At 32.5% G+C, this 18,518-nt stretch overlaps 1 protein-coding gene and 1 non-coding gene across 2 annotated transcripts in view; one reads left to right on the top strand and one right to left on the bottom strand.

Moving 5' to 3' along the window:
• The window catches only part of LOC147073115 (lachesin-like), a 152,458-nt gene that overhangs the window by 75,754 nt on the left and 58,186 nt on the right, over positions 1-18,518 (bottom strand). The window contains exons 5-6 of the mRNA XM_085945277.1: positions 16,353-16,538; positions 14,789-14,981 (exon numbers count right to left, since the gene is read on the bottom strand). Coding sequence (XP_085801403.1) covers positions 14,789-14,981; positions 16,353-16,538 — 379 coding nt within the window. The remainder of the gene's footprint in view (positions 1-14,788; positions 14,982-16,352; positions 16,539-18,518) is intronic.
• TRNAM-CAU (transfer RNA methionine (anticodon CAU)) lies at positions 6,213-6,284 on the top strand. Its single transcript has one exon. It is a non-coding gene; the product is annotated as a tRNA-Met (tRNA).

Raw genomic sequence — 18,518 nt, 5'->3', positions numbered from 1 at the left:
ATAACCCACACATCCAACACCACAGTGGTGACATTTGCCGCAATCTTCTATCGGCAAGTTCAACGAGGTACAAATATATTTTCTCAGAAGTGTTTTTCAAAATTATGTATGCATAATATATTATTGTTTAATTAATTCAAATGTAAAAAAAATACGATATCATAAAATAAAATTAACTAAATTTAATAAGGTAATTACTTAATATTCAAGTGTAGTCTAACATAATCTTCAGTTTATTTGCCATATTCAAAAATAGTTGTCGATCTAGTAGAGAGAGAAACACTTCATAAAAGACACTTACCATATCCATTACTGAATTTCTGAACCCCTCAGGACGTGGTCTGAATAACGTTTCTCACCTAACATGGCAACGAGTGCACTCCCATTCGTTGTTATGAGGTAGATTTTACATATTCAAGGCGTAATAATAATATTATTATTCACTCAACAAGGCCGAAAATATTTGGAACTCTAAAATTAATCCAAGGATCATAATGGCATTAACATAATTCTCTTAAAAATAAACTGCTAGATACTAGGCCATGGATGGCAAACCTATGGCACGCGAGATGATTTTGCATGGCACCCGAATGTTTTGTGTTGAAGAGAGAATAAAATAGATATGTAATTTAAAAGATATTTTTTTTACAAAAAGTTTAATAAATATCTAAATTTATATCATTTAATATTAAAAATGCATATTTTCTTCGGTTCTCAATAATATTTATCAATCGGTGCGCAAACAGAAACGACAAAATTCATGCATAAATGACAGATCGCATTCTATAAAAAATAAACAGGCAGCTGATACTCTTGAAGAATAAGCATTATAATTTATTGAAAATGCATAGATGGGTCCTTGGGTTTTATGCGTCATACATAATATTATAGCATTGACCTCATCAGGCGGCGGGGTAAGCCGTGTTGCGAATCTCTGATTTTGATCGATTTACAATTATTTTACAATGTTTGAAACCACTGTAGCGAGATGATGCGTCATCTGATCCGAGAATTTTTACCGTCAATTTGTGCGTAAAGAACCAAACTAAGTAAATATTATAGTACTCAAGAACCCAATTGCTTATAATTTTTAAACTGTTTTAATAGAATTCTTATAACTTTTTTTTTATTTTTTTCTGCTTGAACTACTCGAAAAACTGCTCGGCACGCCAGACAGTAAAAAAATAATATTTGGGAATTTTTGGCACGTGTACGTAAAAGGGTCCACCATCCCTGTACTAGGGACTGCAATGACGGTATTCTGAAAACCGGAATACCAGTATCAGTATTATCGGTATTTCAATAAAGTGAAGAAATTAAAATGTTTCAGTTATCCGATAAAGTGAAATAACAACAATCAAATCCGCCACGTAGTTATTTTTAGCAGAAAAATATTTGAACATACATAATTTTGAAAACACTTCTGAGAAAATATAACTAACAGAAAAAATCTTTTTTGAAAGAAGTAAGCAGGATCGAAATTGCATCTCTCGGGTTACGCACCCATGCACATAAGCCACTATACTAAAGGCGCCACACTTAATTGCAACCAATTTTAACTAATGGCTCTTAATACTCTCTGCGCATCTATTATTATACACAATACTGCTATAGGTCGCAGCTATCGCGGGTAATTTTTAATTTTTTGTATCGAAGTATTAGCATTTATTGTAACAATTACAATAAGTTAACAGTATAAACAGTCAAAACTATCTATCTCGCTCTAAAATTTAACACCACCAAGAGAGGTTCAGTTAAAACATAGCACTTATTGTAATAATCACAACTAACTTACATAGTGTAATTGTTACAAAAGTGCTAATAATTCGATACAAAAAATGAAAAACTATCCTTGATAGCTAACGATAGCGGCCTATAGCAGTCTTGTGTCGTATCAGGAATTTTTACATAAACAGTTTACCGCAGGACACTTATTCGTGCGCCGCGGTACGTGAAACATGAGTTCGTGTAACATTCAATCAAAAGACGAGTTTTTCGTTGAACATTTCACCGTGGTGTATATTTGTACGTATGCTACAACATGTGGAGATGTCTTTACTAGGTTAGTTTAGGTTAGGGTTAATCTAATTGGAACAGTACTATTTGCAAACTATCGCCGCATTTTTTAAGATATACGTACAAATGTATTCCACGGTGAAATTTAATGTTCATCGAAGAACTCGTTATTTGATAAAATGTTCTACGAACTCATGTTTCACGTACTGCGGCGCACGAATAAGTGTCCCACGATGAACTACATACGTACAACCTACATGTAACCGTCTTGTGTATAGAATAGATACGCTGAAGCGCTTTCCAAATTGAGCTACTATTGACGATTGGCTAGGTTAGTAATCAAAGTAATACCTACTTTGATTTAAAATACAAAAGATTTGTCTATTGGTTATAATACATTTTCTCAGAAGTGTTTTCAGAATTGTGTATGTCCAATAATTAGAATAGTACATTCTTAAATATTATTAATTATTCGTTAAATAAAAAAATAGTTAAGGGAAAATATTTGTAATATTAATACTATCAACCGAAGGTACTTAATGGAATTTGAATTTAAATTCGTTTGTTGTATTTTTTTTTATTTTTGACCCTTGACTTGATAGGTAGGTAATGGAATTTTTACCTACTTTATTGTATGGATTTATTATATAAGCTAGAGTTGAGAGTATTCATTGTCAGTGTATGTTTTCCTCTGGTGAGTGTAGTACACAGCGCCCGATGATGCCGAAAGGCGAAACCCGGGTCGCAAAAAACGACTCAAATGGAATAGCACAAAACGTAAATCCATTCGAGTTTAAGGGGGGACATGCTCGTCGAAGGTCAAAATTGAGTTTTTGTTGTATTTTCAAACCATGATCCTGGACACTCCTTAAACGTTGTAGATAATCTATTTATATAATTTTAAAGTCTTATTATCCTTTATAGTTATTTTAAACATTTGATGACTGCATAAAGTATTTTTGTTACATAAAATAGTATTCTTTTAAACCTCTCGCTCTAATGTTTTAGAATATAGTCATATTTCGGTACATAACTGTGCAGTGGTGTTAAGATTTTTTACGTTTATTAATTTTTAAACGCATTTATGAAACTATTAGTATAATTTATTACGAGATAATTTTTGTAAAATATTCACGATAAAAAATTATATTGATAATCTCTGTGATCCCAAATTTGACAAGAATTAGGCATTTTATTATTCAAAAAATCGGCAAGATTAACACATTTGAAGATGATTCTAAAGATACTTATTATAAGCTATATTTTTGACCATTCGAGTGTAATAAACGTTTTATGAATAATCATTGCTTTATAATAATTATTGACCTAAGAATAAGGTAGTGTTTTTTTGAAATACGCCATTTCTTTTGTCATTCCCTAGTAGTTAAGCTACAACATACGGCCGTAACCATAAATTGACAAACTATAATTAAAGTAGGAAGTAAAATTATGTTAACGCGCGTGTTTGAACATGTACCTAACCGAATTTTTTTTTTTTTTTAAACGGTACATGTTCAAACACGCGCGTCAATATCATTTTACTCCCTACTTCAATTATAGTTTGTCAATTTATGACTACGGCCGTATGTTGTAGCTTAACCACTGGGGAATGACAAAAGAAATGGCGTATTTCAAAAAAACACTACCTTATTCTTAGGTCAATAATTATTATAAAGCAATCATTATTCATAAGATGTTTATCACACTTGAATGGTCAAAAACATAGCTTATAATAAATATCTTTAGAATCATCTTCAAATGTGTTAATCTTGCCGATTTTTTGAATAATAAAATGCCTAATTTTTGTCAAATTTGGGATCACAGAGATTATCAATATAATTTTTTATCGTGAATATTTTACAAAAATTATCTCGTAATAAATTATACTAATAGTTTTATAAATGCGTTTAAAAATTAATAAATGTTAAAAATCTTAACACCACTGCACAGTTATGTACCGAAATATGACTATAGTCTAAAACATTAGAGCGAGAGGTTTAAAAGAATACTATTTTATGTAACAAAAATACTTTATGCAGTCATCAAATATTTAAAATAACTATAAAGGATAATAAGGCTTCAAAATTATATACATAGATTATCTACAACATTTAAGGAGTGTCCAGGATCATGGTTTGAAAATACAATAAAAACTCAATTTTGACCTACGACGAGCACGAAAATATTTGTGTTTGGACAGAATTTAGCATGATCTAAAAATATTAACCAATACAAAAAATGCGAAGGAGGTGATTTTTTTACTTTATGTATTTAGGGCAAATGTACGAGAAACGTGTAAAAAAACGTTTTATAAAAAGATACATGACCTGTAATGAAGGAAATTGTATTGAAATCCTGTGACAATCTTCTCAATCGCTAGTATCACATCGCTTGGAAATCACTCTGTTCTATTCGCTAAGCGTAAGAAAAACTTAAGATAGAAGAGTATGCATAACACCCTGTCTACTTTACAAAGAAAGACCCTGGCAATTGGTATGCCACATTCGTTGCAAGTATCTTTCATTTTGCATAATATGACATATACAAGACGTGTCAAGTGAATGGTAATATAGGGTGACCTGTAACTGATGGAAAATAAATTGTATTATTTTATTATTTTAACCCAGAGAAGACTGACAGTAGACACCTACAACAGCAAGGGTTTTATTTATTATACATATTTCTATTTACTAAGTTTTTAACTATCTACATAATTTCTAAATATATATTTATTATATTACCTATACTATTCTTACATACTGTCAAAAGATGGTAAGTCCCGAAACCATGTTATGGAGTACCTAATTGCAATTTGAAGTTTGACATGGCCTCTAAAATCTGAAATATTGCTAATTTCTTTGTGCGTTATGGGCATCTTCTATAATAATATATCGGATGACCTTGATTTTTTCTAGCAACCATATGTATATAATATAGACATACAATCCATTAATCCGTTATTCCGTTATTCTCTGAATACCTAAATGATCGACTTAACAACTTTTGGCAGCACAATGTTATTTTGTCCTTAATTTCAGAAAAAGTAGATCGCGGAGGATTTTTCGTCTCCAAAGAAGATCTTATGAAAAAATTAGTTTTTACGCCCCTAGTCTACAGGGTGGTCGTTTGTGAGGTTAACCAAAATATTGCAGTGCAGTTATATTAAGGAAATGATTCTACAAAAAAGGAAGATTTTAAATATTATACATAGTGCTAGTATCCAGTAATGCTACTTCTACTCACTTTGTCATGCCCCAGTTTAGGGCATAGGTTGCAAGCTTAAGGTGTCGCTACTTCCCTCGGTCCATTACCATCTCGCGCTATGTGAAACCTACAACGTGTCGATTGCTTCTGTAGCACCGTAGCATAGTAGCGTCGACCATAGCACCAACCACGTGAAACGTCTTTTGATGAAATATTCAACCGTATCTCATTGAATTAATAATCAGGTATGGTTAAAATGCAAAAAAATCTTCCACCAATTTTCCAAGATGGCGTCCGTAGCACAGCATATTATACGAGTAGGTATTGGTTTTTTAGTGTTAGTATCAGTAATAAGTAACACACTACAAATCAATACTCATGTAATATTATGCTATGCTATGGCCGCCATTTTGGAAAATGGTATACGAATTTTAGTTTTTTAACAATATCTCATTAATGGCTGATTTATATCGAATAATGTTTTATATAAACATTAAGTCGATAAGCTTTTTAATTCATTGTTTATCTCAAATTGTATTTTTTTAGATAGGTAATGACTATTTTAAATTGGACGCGATTTTCCGAGATGGTAGCAGTTGTGCTTACTGGAAACTAGCGCTATAAAAAGATAAGTTTTTTAAATGTAATTATTACTGATTGATTGTAAATATCTACTTTTCTCTATCTATATGTATTTTGAGACAAACAAAGAGGAAAAAAATACTAAACTATAATGTCCAAAGTAAAAATTGGATAGACAAGTCGATGGAGCAGCTTTCATTCTATATCGATTTAAACAATGATGTTCCTTCTTTCCATTATAATGTGGAAATGTACGATAATTATTATAATATTGCCTTTTGGTAAAAATTTTCGTAAAGTAAAATAAGTGCAAGAAGTACATTTTTTGTATTAATAATAATAATATGATACAACAGGAAACTGTAATCGATAACCATTTATATTAAGTAAATATATCGTCTTTCACATGGAGCAGAGTGGCGCAGCGGAAGCGTGCTGGGCCCATAACCCAGAGGTCCGTGGATCGAAACCACGTTCTGCTATGAATATAATATTTTTATATCGTAATTATTTTATTAAGTAATCATAATATTAGAAAATATTATATAATTATTAATAGATTTATTTAAAACAATATAATATTTCTTTGTGGATACATTGATTGAAATAATTTGACTAACTCAGCCAAAAATCAAATAACGCACATAAAAACCAAATTATAATACATAGTAGCATTAAGTTTATAAATTGAGTATTTACAATATTTAAACTAACTATAGCGTATTATAGATAGGTTTTATAACGATATCTGAAACTTGCTTTTCAAAAGTTTCCTTCCGGTTTTGAATTTGCAATATTGTTTAAGTTTTCATGATAAAAAATACACCCTTCCAGAATCAAATTCAAGACATTTTTTAAGCTTTTCTTCCCTGTAACAAAATTCCTGCCTAAATATATTGCGATAGATTTCGTATCCAGTCTTTGACAATGACTAATTTCCCCTCCCCAATCAGGTTTATGAGCTTTTTTACCTCTACGTACATATATTATAATATTGTATCGTTCATTGAAGATTATTGGAATTATTATTGCCTTTTAAGAAAGACTAAAAGCTTTTCTATATAAAAATATTTAAAATATATTTATTAATTTACAAACAAATAGGTATAGTCATGTTTTAATGTGAATTCATTGGTATTGTCAGAATATACCGAAACTCCCAGAAAATCTATTGTAACTCTACACATTGCCCTAAGATTATAATAACATTTGTTTATGCTAAACAAATAAATGTTTAAAGAAGAAACAAATATTTGCCACTATATACTTACAGTACCTACGTGAATTTTCAATTTGATAAAATACATACCTACTTGAAATTTATATGTGTCCATCTAGAGTTGATTTTTTAATTTTCATCTGCTCTACAATTCTATGTAGATCTTAAGCCACCTTCCGAAGAGGTTTTCTACTATACTTTGTGACCAAATACACGTTGAAAGCACAATATGAGAATTTAGCAAATGCAATGTTCAAACCCGTAACATCTTGCCAGTCTTATAATCAATACATAATATAAATAATAAGAAATACTTGGAAATATTGAACATCGCTAATAATTAATAAATTATTAAACCGATTTCAATTAATTTGATTTTACAACATTTTAAAAAGAATGATTGACACTATACTAACTGCTCGGTACTGCTACCTATCGGACACAATGAATTTCAGTTTTGTACTTTCTATTTAGTATTGTATTTAATAATAAATTACTCTCAATCATAATCGGACCATATTATAGACCTTCACAGAGTGGATGTTAGAATACTTTTTACAAGGAATGATTGTGAGTATTTTGCTCAACCCATTTCTTTTTACATTGGACCAAACACTGATTTAATGAGGGTTCTGGTATCCAAAAGGACAGTTTATATTTTCGCAAAATATTTACACGTTAATAAAAATATCTAATTTTATTTTTATATGTATAATTTATGAAATACGTATTCTTATTTTTTGTTTTTGACTTGAACACATTGAAATTTATCGAAAATGTAAACTAATGGTTTTGTTTCTAGACCCCTCATATATTTGGCGATAGATGATGTGGAGGAGATAGAAGGTCGTTGTTACGTGGATGTTTGGAGGAGAGAGGAGTTTGGTGAGATTGACGATGTTAATAAACTAAGAGACTTGATTTCGAGTGGAATAACGTTGACTATGTTGTGTGAAGGACTAGTGACGATGGTATTACGTCTTGTGACGGACTCGATGAGTTGAGTAAGGATTCATACATTGTCCTTCCAATGTATATAATTATTGCAGAAAATCATATATTACAAGAGATATTGACGCAATTAACAAATCAAAACAGACCTTACTAGTCTCGGTATGATTGAGGAAATGCTGACTCATATTATCGCTCTACTGTTTTGTTTTGACAACAAAACATAGGTACATAATATTAAAGTATACTTATTTAATGCTGAGTGGTATAATTGCTACATAATGATATACCAGTACATATAAAGTAGTATATACCAGTAGCGAAGGGTGGAGGTAGGCTGTTGAGATCCGCCATAAATACTGCACACTAATTGTTGTTTTTATTTAATGAAACGCAATTTTTTATAGTACTTATTCCACTTTAATTAATATATTAGGACCGGTTTTGTCCGCCTCAGTGGGACATTTTCAGGCGGACGAAACCGGTCCTAATATATCAATTAAAGTGGAATAAGTACTATAAAAAAATTGCGTTTTATTAAATAAAAACAACAATACAATGCAGTTCCACCATGAATTGACAGTTAACAAAATAAAAAAAATAAAAAAAACTGCACACTAAGCTTTGTGAGTCATGCGTATTTGTTTTCATTGAACTAATACTACAATTTAATCCTTGATAATGCTGCTTTCCATAAATCTAAAAAAAATCGATGATCTTGCCAAAGGAGTAGGTGCTAAGATTCTTTATCTTCCTCCCTATTCTCACGACTTTAAAATTTACAGATGGTGTTGGTTGGTTTTTAATATTCAATTAAAGCATGCGAAACCAAACCATAATAGATAATAGTCAAAAAATCTTCGTCTATCTATAAAATATCTAAAGTTATGCCATTAAATCATACATAATTTTGGATAATTCATAGATAAAATAATATTTTTCTATCTATTATAGTTTGGTGATGCAGAGCTTAATGAATTTAAAAAAAATAACCAACAACATGTGTAATATGTATTTCTAATTCATCTAAACTATTAAGTATGAATGAAAATGTGTGCAAAATTTTGTCGGACTGCCAAAATATACCAAAACTATTATGGTTTAGGTAGGTAGGGTTTAATTTATTTTTTAAAACTAACTAACACCATCGATAAATAAATTGTAGTATTAGTTGAATAAAAACAAATACGAATCATTAACAAAGTTTGGTGTGCACTATTTATGTCGGATGTTAAAAGCCTACCTCCACCCTTCGCCACTGGTATATACTTATACGATTTCCACATAATTAATAATAATTCAAAAAGGATAATCTATTTATTTATGACTAATTCATTAATTTGAATCGGTATAAAAGATCAAATTAATGGCGTATTAGGGATTGTCTGAAATTTCAATAAGTTGTCGCAAAGTGAAATCTATCGCCTATCGTTTTACGGTCATCTTTCCACCTTTTGTTTGAAAATAAGATCCGGAGGTGGGATTTCGTGCGCCCCATTCCGAAATACATCGCCCGCTAAAATAAATCGTAACAAACGGTCTCCGACTGAATCGCTGACCGGACACTTTATATTTAGCCGAAAACGACACTGTACGAAAGGGATGCGGACAGTGATGTCCGTATCCGGTGAACTCGTCGTCGTAATATTAATAAAACATTTAAAATTACCTTATTCTAATTTGTCCTTTCGTCTCAGCGATGGAAAAATAATCATTTTCTCAAGAAGGCCTGTATTTACCAAAGGAGCCATAGGTCCAATACGTGAAATAGGCAGGGGTTCATAATAATATTAACGAAAGGAAGAGTGATTTTTCCTGATTCAGATCTTGAATTAACACAATCACTGCTAACCTTTTAATTATCATATTTAAATAACACGTTAATTATATCTAATGATCAACTCAGTGGCGCATCCAGGGGGGGGGGCAAGGGGCCTTGCTCCCCCCCAAAAACTTTGAAATTGAAAGCCAATAGATTAGACAAATAACAACACGTCAAAAAAATGATTTGAAATTCTCCATCACCCTCTTTCAACACAAAAAATTCGAAACACTAATGTCGGGTTTTTTTAGAAACTCAATATCTAATGGAAATATCAAAAAATTCTCGATGTCCACCCGAATTCCGGAGTGGTGTACACCAGTGGCGCAGCCAGGGGGGGGGTGCAAGGGGCCCTGGCACCCCCCAAACATGAAAATTATCAGAATGATTTTAAACATTGACATTGAAAGCCAATAAACTATACCTTTGGGCTTAGACAAATAAAAATACGGCAAAAAATGATTTGTAATAATTCTCCAGCACCCTTTTTAGAAAAAATTCTTAGATTTTAATTTCTAACACAAAAATTTCGAAACACTTATGTCAGTTTTTTTTAGAAGCCCAATACCTAAGGGAACTGTCAAAGTCCACCCGAATTCCGGAGTGGTGTAGGTCATGGCTGGGGAGGGCTGACAGGGCTCTAGCCTGGGGGCCCGGGCTGTGGGGGCCCCGGCGTTTCGGGTTGACTAGATAAGTGAGATAAACACACATCATAAATTAGCTTTAATAGTAAAAAAGTCACCTGCGGCGCTATTACACTTCATGGGCATGAACATTTTCAATTACTTATATAATTGTGCAATATATTTTTTGATTATTATGTATCGATACTTGACAGCTCTATTATTAAAGTAGATGTATTAAAAATCGCCAATAATTCACTGTATAAGTACCCTTAATTTGAACTAAAACACAATTTGAAAAACGTTAATGTAGTGTTTCACACTGCATTTAATCTTAGCGGTAGGTAGGGGGCCCGCCAAATATCCTAGCCTGAGGGCCCGTTTCAGTATGTGGGGACCATGGTATAGGTACACCGAGTGCAATAACGAGACAGATAAACGAGAAATTAAGCTGTGAAGAAAAAAAAGAGCCTATGGGACTAATTTACATTCTCCTCCTTGGGCCCCCCCCAATATTAAATCCTGGATCAACTACTCCAAACGCCCCAGTCGCGGTGTTAGTACTAAATGAGTTAAAAACTATCCAGAAAAAACATTCGCCAGTAGCACTATGAGTATGACAAAAGCAATCGTATTGCAGGTTGTATTGCTAGATATTGGTCTCTGGCAGTTATGTTGGTATAAAACTGGCAGTTGATACCAATATAACTGCCATCACTTTTACCGTACCCATAGTGCCACTATATAATTATTATTCCAGTAAGTATAATATTTTCTTGTTTTTGTAAATAATTGAAAATACTTAATTTAACAAACCTTAGAAATTACCTACCTATTTGAAAAATAACTGATTTCACATTTTTTCATTATACGTGCGAATGCTCTGTTATCATTAAGTTGCCGATTTTCATCTAACTCATAGAAATTATTTGAAATAATTTAGTTATCTGAGAGTTTTCAAATTGCGCCAATGAAAAGCAACCAACTTTTTTAATTAATCAAAGATATTTTCAACATGAATCTATATAGCGTCAGGCTATTTCGTTCATCTACTGGAAAATAAATAATATTTTTTTTATTAAATAAATAAGTTTTTGAGAACATCTAGGATTCAGATGCGAAGCATTTAGACTACTTGAGGACAGTGACACTAATTATCTTTGGTTAGTTATTATCCATTTGGTTTCAGTAACCCGAGCCGCTAATACAGTCCACTATTTTTATTCTAACTATCGTACCTAATCAAACTCAAAATAATCTATAATTGAGTGCCTCAATTTTGTCTAAGTATATCCCCACCAAATAATCCCAAAACCATGGGCATCTATATTTTTTTGGGCACCTCTGCAATCAGTGTCAATCTGACTGCGAAACGATATGTACGATATAACGGTACAGAAGAAATTCTTGAGACTCCTTTACTTGAGGTTGTATGGATACTATCCGTGGCTTTATCCAACTGACTTTCTCTTAGGCATGCTTACATACTGCAGTCTGCAATTTAGAAGAAATCTTTATTTAGCTACGTATTTTTTTCGACTTATACAAGGTATAAATGAGAACTCTGCCATTCTGGGCAGTGTTGACCTGTGTGTCCCTGATAACTATCTTAGAAATAGAGACTACCAGTTGTTTATTCTCCCAAGGTGCAGAACCAACCTGCCACTGGTAATGCCAATTGGGAGAGTGATAACTATGTTCAACGAAATTGCTTCGGGTGTTGATATATTCCACCTACGTGAGAATGAGTTTAGGTGGATGTTGTTTTATAAAATCTTAAAATAGGGTCTGCTTAGCTCATCCGGTGTACTTCCTTGTACCTATCTACTTCATCTACTGATATATCTTTTTTTTTATGTAATACTGTTATATTTATATATCTTTGTTTCCAAATGTCATGTTGTGAACGTCTTAAACTTATAATTTGTTATGTCCACAATATGTTAAAAAAATAAATGAATTGAATTGAATTGAATATAAAATAATATAACCAATAACCACAAACAAACGGGGTGATCGCACACTTTTACAACAACACAAATCGTGCGGACAATAACCATGTTAGTGAAGTGGTGACAAAGCCGTGACAGTGTGTCTTCATGCTCGCCATCACCACAAGGTTAGTGTTCGGAGTTCCCCAACTCACCTTACCCATCCAAACCACCAAATTACAGTCCACAAAAATATCACAAATATATTTATAATGTAATTGATCGGCGACGAATTATTAAAAACGTTTCATACCGTGCCGAAACGAGTTTCTTTTCAAACTAAACTGCGTTGTTCTAGGGGCAATAAATTGTCCTCATGCCTGCTCTGCCCTGCACTAATGATCTCTAAAAAAGCGATCAGATGGACGTTTAAAAATAATGCAACTGTAAACAATGTTTACTCCTTTTCTTTCAAATGGGCAATAAATCCAACAGGGGACATGTCATAAATCTCAATTGGCATAGTTACTTTAAAATGGATACACATAATGTAAAAAACAAGGTGAGTGAGTATACTTAGAGGACATCGCAATATTATTTTGTATATTACAACATTATGATATTTAAGTTATTTATTTTGACAGCTGTTTCGATCTATAATCGCATCTCCAGAACGATCTAAAGATAACTTATTATAGTTAAAATAATTGGTAACCATAAAACCATTATTTTTTCTGTAATTTTAACACTCATTACCATATATCAGGACCAGTAGCGTAGGGTGGAGGTAGACTGTTAAAATCCGCCATAAATAGTGTACATTAAGCTTTCTTAGTCATATGGCTTAATTACATTGGCAGACGCGCAGACCCAACCCGATCCAACGATCCACGCCGACCGTCGTCGCCAACGTTTTTACACTATTTGCAATTACACGCGACGATTCAATCGCGTTGTCCTTGCTTTTGATTGGTTTAAAATAAACATAGTGTTGCTATTATTAAAAATATAGGTTGACCGAAAACTAGATATTTCTTAGATTGGTGGCTACGCTGAACGCATTCCCGCGCAATTTTACGTCAAAAAAACTGAGTTGTCAGCTGTCAAACCTAGCGAGCATCTGTTAAAATTTACGTAGCCGTTTGACATTTATAGAAAATTTGTATACTTATTGTTAATTTACATCATGAATAACTGGGCGAGCTTGAATCTGCAAACCAATTGAGTAATTCGAATATCGAAATCGAATAATCCAAAGACTAATTTATTGTAGCGAGAATGGCTATTTTTCAACTGGCTCAGGCGGTCAGGACTCGCCGTAAACGAAAACACTGGGTCAAAAGTTGGCTAACTGAAGAACAGCGTGATCGCCATTAAATATAGCGGGTTTTTTACGTTCCACACTATATCTTTGGCGTGTATTAATTCGGCGAGGACTGTGTCCTCGGTGATACTCCATATATATTTTTTGAGTTTTCGCCATCTTGTAGTTGTTCAGTTGAAATCGAGCAGTAGAATGAAATGAACGACCGTCTGCATGACTCGCGAGCAGGCGCATATTCGGCTATTTTCGTACGCTTTCGGCAATCTTCGCTTGATAATGAATGGATCGCACGACGGAATAATAGAAAATTTTCCACTTTCGTCCCGATCGCTCTCGATCCTTGAAAACCATAGAGAATAGAGTTTGACAGTTGTGGCAGACGATCGGGCCAGACGCAATCTGCCAATGGAATTTGGGCTTTACGTATTTGTTTTTATTGAACCAAGACTACAATTTACAGCTGATGGTGATGGTTAGTTTTTAAAAATCAATTAAGCCCTGCCAACTAAACTTCCAAACCATAATAGTTTGTGTATACTTTGGGCGATACGGCAAAATTTGCACACTTTTTCATTCATATTTATTAATAGTTTTCGTTGTATTAAGAATAATTACACATATTGTTGGTTCATTTTCATATATTCATTGAGCTCTGCCTAAGCCATACATAGATAAAAATATTATTCGATCTATAAAATATCCAAAGATTTTATAGATAGACGAGTATTTTTTGACTATTATAAATATTATGATGGCTTGGCATTCGCAGGATTTCACTGAATTTTAAAAACTATCCAACACAATCTGCAAATTGTAGTCTTAGTTCAAAACAAATACGTATGACTGACAAGTGCACTATTGATGGGGGATCTTCACAACCTACCTCCACCCTTCGCCACTGAAACCAACCTATCTACCTTCAACAAGCACCCTCCACCACTGGTAGGTTGCATTATGGTTTTATGTACGTATATAATACATATTATATTATGTTGGTTTCTACACACTTTCTCTATACGAGTGAATAAAATAAAGATTTTACGGTGACAGAATGTATTGCTAACAAATCACGAAAAGAAGCAATTTCCTTATTTAGACAAGTATGAGACTTCCTACCTTTCTTTTCTCGACCTGCCTCATGCCGGAAGACGATACTTCGTCCTCCATCCCTCTTCCAGACGACGGTAGGCGTCGGTACTCCCGTCGCAGCGCAGCGAAGCCTCACAGCACCTCCTTCTAAAGCCACTCCGCCACCACCTTCTTCCTCATTCAGAATGTCTGGTGGGATCACGACTTCCAGAAATCCCATCTAATAGACGAAATACAAATTTTTCCATTATCACAATATATCTCATCTAATAGAGAGATAGATTTTTGGAGTAATATAATCTAGTATTCAAAATAATAATACTATCGACTGAAGGTACTTGATGGAATTTGAATTGAAATTCTAATGGATGGTCAATGTTATTGATACAAAATTTATATATATATTTAATAATTTTAATATAATTTGTATGAGAATGTATGGATGAAGATTTATGTATATATAGGTGTGTATATAGGTACATATATATACTATATTAGGTGAGTTTATATGTATAGTTTTAAAAATAATGTTATAAAAAAGTAGGTACCATGTAATAGTATTATTAAAGACTAATATCTCATTAGTTAACTCCATTTAATTATTTTCCAATATAAGATAATTTTTCTTAGAATTGACGATTTACACCTCTTGTGTGTAGTATTTTTATTGTTTATAAAAAATAATGATCTCTTATTAGGCTTTGACGATTTATTATAATATTCTATCGAGTGTATTGTTATTAATAAGATTTTTTACTTTTTTAGGTTTTTTACTGACACTTCAACTATTCATAATTTGTTTGTTGTGTTTTTTGTGACCTTTGACTTGATAGGTAGGTAATAGAGTTTTTACCTACATTATTGTATTGATTTATTATATAAGCTAGAGTTAAGAGTGTTCGTTGTCAGTGTGTGTTTGCCTCTGGTGAGTGTAGTACACAGCGCCTGAAGATGCCGAAAGGAGAAACCCGGGTCGTAAAAAACGACATAAATGGAATAGTACAAAACTCAAATCCATTAGAATCTAGTATCCATATAAAAATGTTATATTATCACGTGATCTTTCTTAAAGGGTATATTATATTGACAGTTTTTCAACGACGATTAGTTATTAACAATTATTTGTCCAACCCATTGCAAAATATTACTCTTGATCAAACACACAAAGAAGCTTTTTTTTTTAAGTTTAGAATTCATACCCACAACCCATGACCCAGAGGCGAATATATTTTTAGCGCTACTTCAAGGTGGGTGAAAAATATTTGATGTTCTTAAAAAACAGCTAATTCTTATTAAGGTGGGGGGTGGCTTTTTAACATGACAATAGGCATATCTATGTCAGTAGAGTCATTGGGCGTCTAATAGTGTTTGTTAACCATAAACATTAATAATTATATAAATATATTGTAACCTTGGGACACTTGGGATGTGGGAAAAATAATTTAGGAAGTGAACTGTTTATATTTTAAACACCAATACAGATAATATTATACAATTGAAATCGAGTGGCCCGACCGGTGAGAGGAAAGCTCTCCACTGACTTTAATTTTTATAATATACTATATTATTATAACTCAACAAATTCCCTTACCTGACTCCTCATGGGGTCCGTATTAATTTGGCACATGTACGAGCCTGAGTCGTTGGCTTGCACATTCGACACGTGTAGTTTCCACGTGTTATGGTTGTTGTAAGTGACGGATAATCGTGGATTTAGCGCGACCATGTGCGTGTGGATGGCTAGAATTGCCTTCGAATCTGATTTTATCCACGCCACCTGTTGAAAATCAAAATAAACATAATATTAGCAGATACCGAATCAATTTAATTTGCATACATAGATTAAACAATTATACAGATGAAGTCAAGTCGTGTATTGGAACAGAAATTGTCATTCAGCCACCTCAGTCTTTTCCCGTAATAATATTCTATACCGCTTCTTATATTTTGTACACCTAGTTCATAATGCTAGCCAATCACTGCTTAGCTTACATATCGACACCTCAATACTACAACTAGATAACTTGATTTTCAATGTTTTTGAGAGAGCTATTGAATATGATTCTACATTTCCTTCTCTACAAAATGATTAAACTAGGTAAGTCAGAAGTTAATGGAAGCTGTAATGTTAACATCATTTTACTCCCTACTCTAATTATAGTTTGTCAATTTATGGCTACGGCCGTATGTTGTAGCTTAACCACTGGGGACTGCCAAAAGAAATGGCGTATTTCAAAAAAACACTACCTTATTCTTAGGTCAATATATTATAAAGCAATCATTATTCGTAGAATGTTTATCACACTTGAATGGGCAAAAACATAGCTTATAATTAGTATCTTTAGAATTATCTTTAAATGTGTTATAATCTTGCCAATTTTTTGAATAATAAAATGCCTAATTCTTGTCAAATTTGGGATCACAGAGATTATCAATATAATTTTTTATCGTAAATATTTCACTATATTTATGTCAATATAAATTATACTGATGGTTTTATAAATGCGTTTAAAAATTAATAAATGTAAAAAATCTTAACACCACTGCACAATTATGTACTGAAATATGACTATATTCTAAAAGATTAGAGCGAGAGGTTTAAAAGAATACTATTTTATGTAATAAAAATACTTTATGCCGTCATCAAATATTTAAAATAAATATAAAGGATAATAAGGCTTCAAAATTATATAAATAGATTATCTACAACGTTTAATGTATGTCCAGGATCATGCTTTGAAAAAAGAACAAAAACTCCATTTTGACCTACGCTGAGCATGTCCCCCCTTAAATAAATAAAATAATATATATACAATATTTTTTCATACAATTGAACATTATTTGATCCCAATTAGACAAGCACAATTTTATATTTTTATTTTTATTAATAATTATAGCCTAGATTTATGTTATTCAAGTAATGTTTAAATTTCATTTTCCCAGAAATGACCAGTTTTCTACTGTTGTAGTATTGAGGTGACGATGTGGATTCTGTTACGCGACAAATTTAATGAGACATAATTCAAAGACAATATGACATATGCAATTAAATAATATAAAATAAATTTTATTTGTTTCATACTTGGGCCAGCCATTGAAACCTTAACTCAATACTATATCTTCGTCTCCAGCCTGACTGTGTGGTAAGGCTGGTTCAGATAATTCAAGTAGTTAAGTCGAGTGGCAAATGATTTAGTTAGCACTAAATTTAATGATTTAGTAACTGAAAAATGTCCGAACACAGTACATTACTAAGTGACGTGTCAAAACGTAACAAAGCAAAAATAAATAATCAATTATTTTTTTTATTCAACGAATAATTCACAAGATTTAAGAGTGTATGTTCAAATTACTTCATTTATAATGGCTATATTAGAAGAATTGGAGAAATAAATTCTACAACTAATGAACTTGACTAAAGAAAACGTATTCAGACTTGTCTCGTGGCTTGTTTGGAAAACGGATTGACTCAACTAAATGATTTTACTAAATTACTCGACTAAATTTGTCTGTCCATACACCTTTAGTTACTAAATTACTCTTCACTCCACTAATCCGAACCGGCCTGTATTGATGGATCCGAAGATACCTCGCAGCACGCTCGCTCAAATTAATGACCCCAGTAGTCTTTCCATGTGTTTTGTTCCCAAACCATTTGACAATTGGTTTGTGGTTCAATGCCTTGAAAGGTAGCACCGTCGTTAGACTGAAGCAACATTTGTCGCCTAGTACAATTATTTTTTTAAATTTTGACTTC

Source organism: Rhyacophila brunnea, unplaced genomic scaffold (genome assembly GCF_057557595.1).
Source record: "Rhyacophila brunnea isolate RB1 unplaced genomic scaffold, BYU_Rbru_1.0 scaffold_18, whole genome shotgun sequence".
Lineage (NCBI taxonomy): Eukaryota > Metazoa > Arthropoda > Insecta > Trichoptera > Rhyacophilidae > Rhyacophila > Rhyacophila brunnea.
Note: the sequence above shows the minus strand (reverse complement) of the source record. Positions and strands in the feature narration are given on the sequence as shown.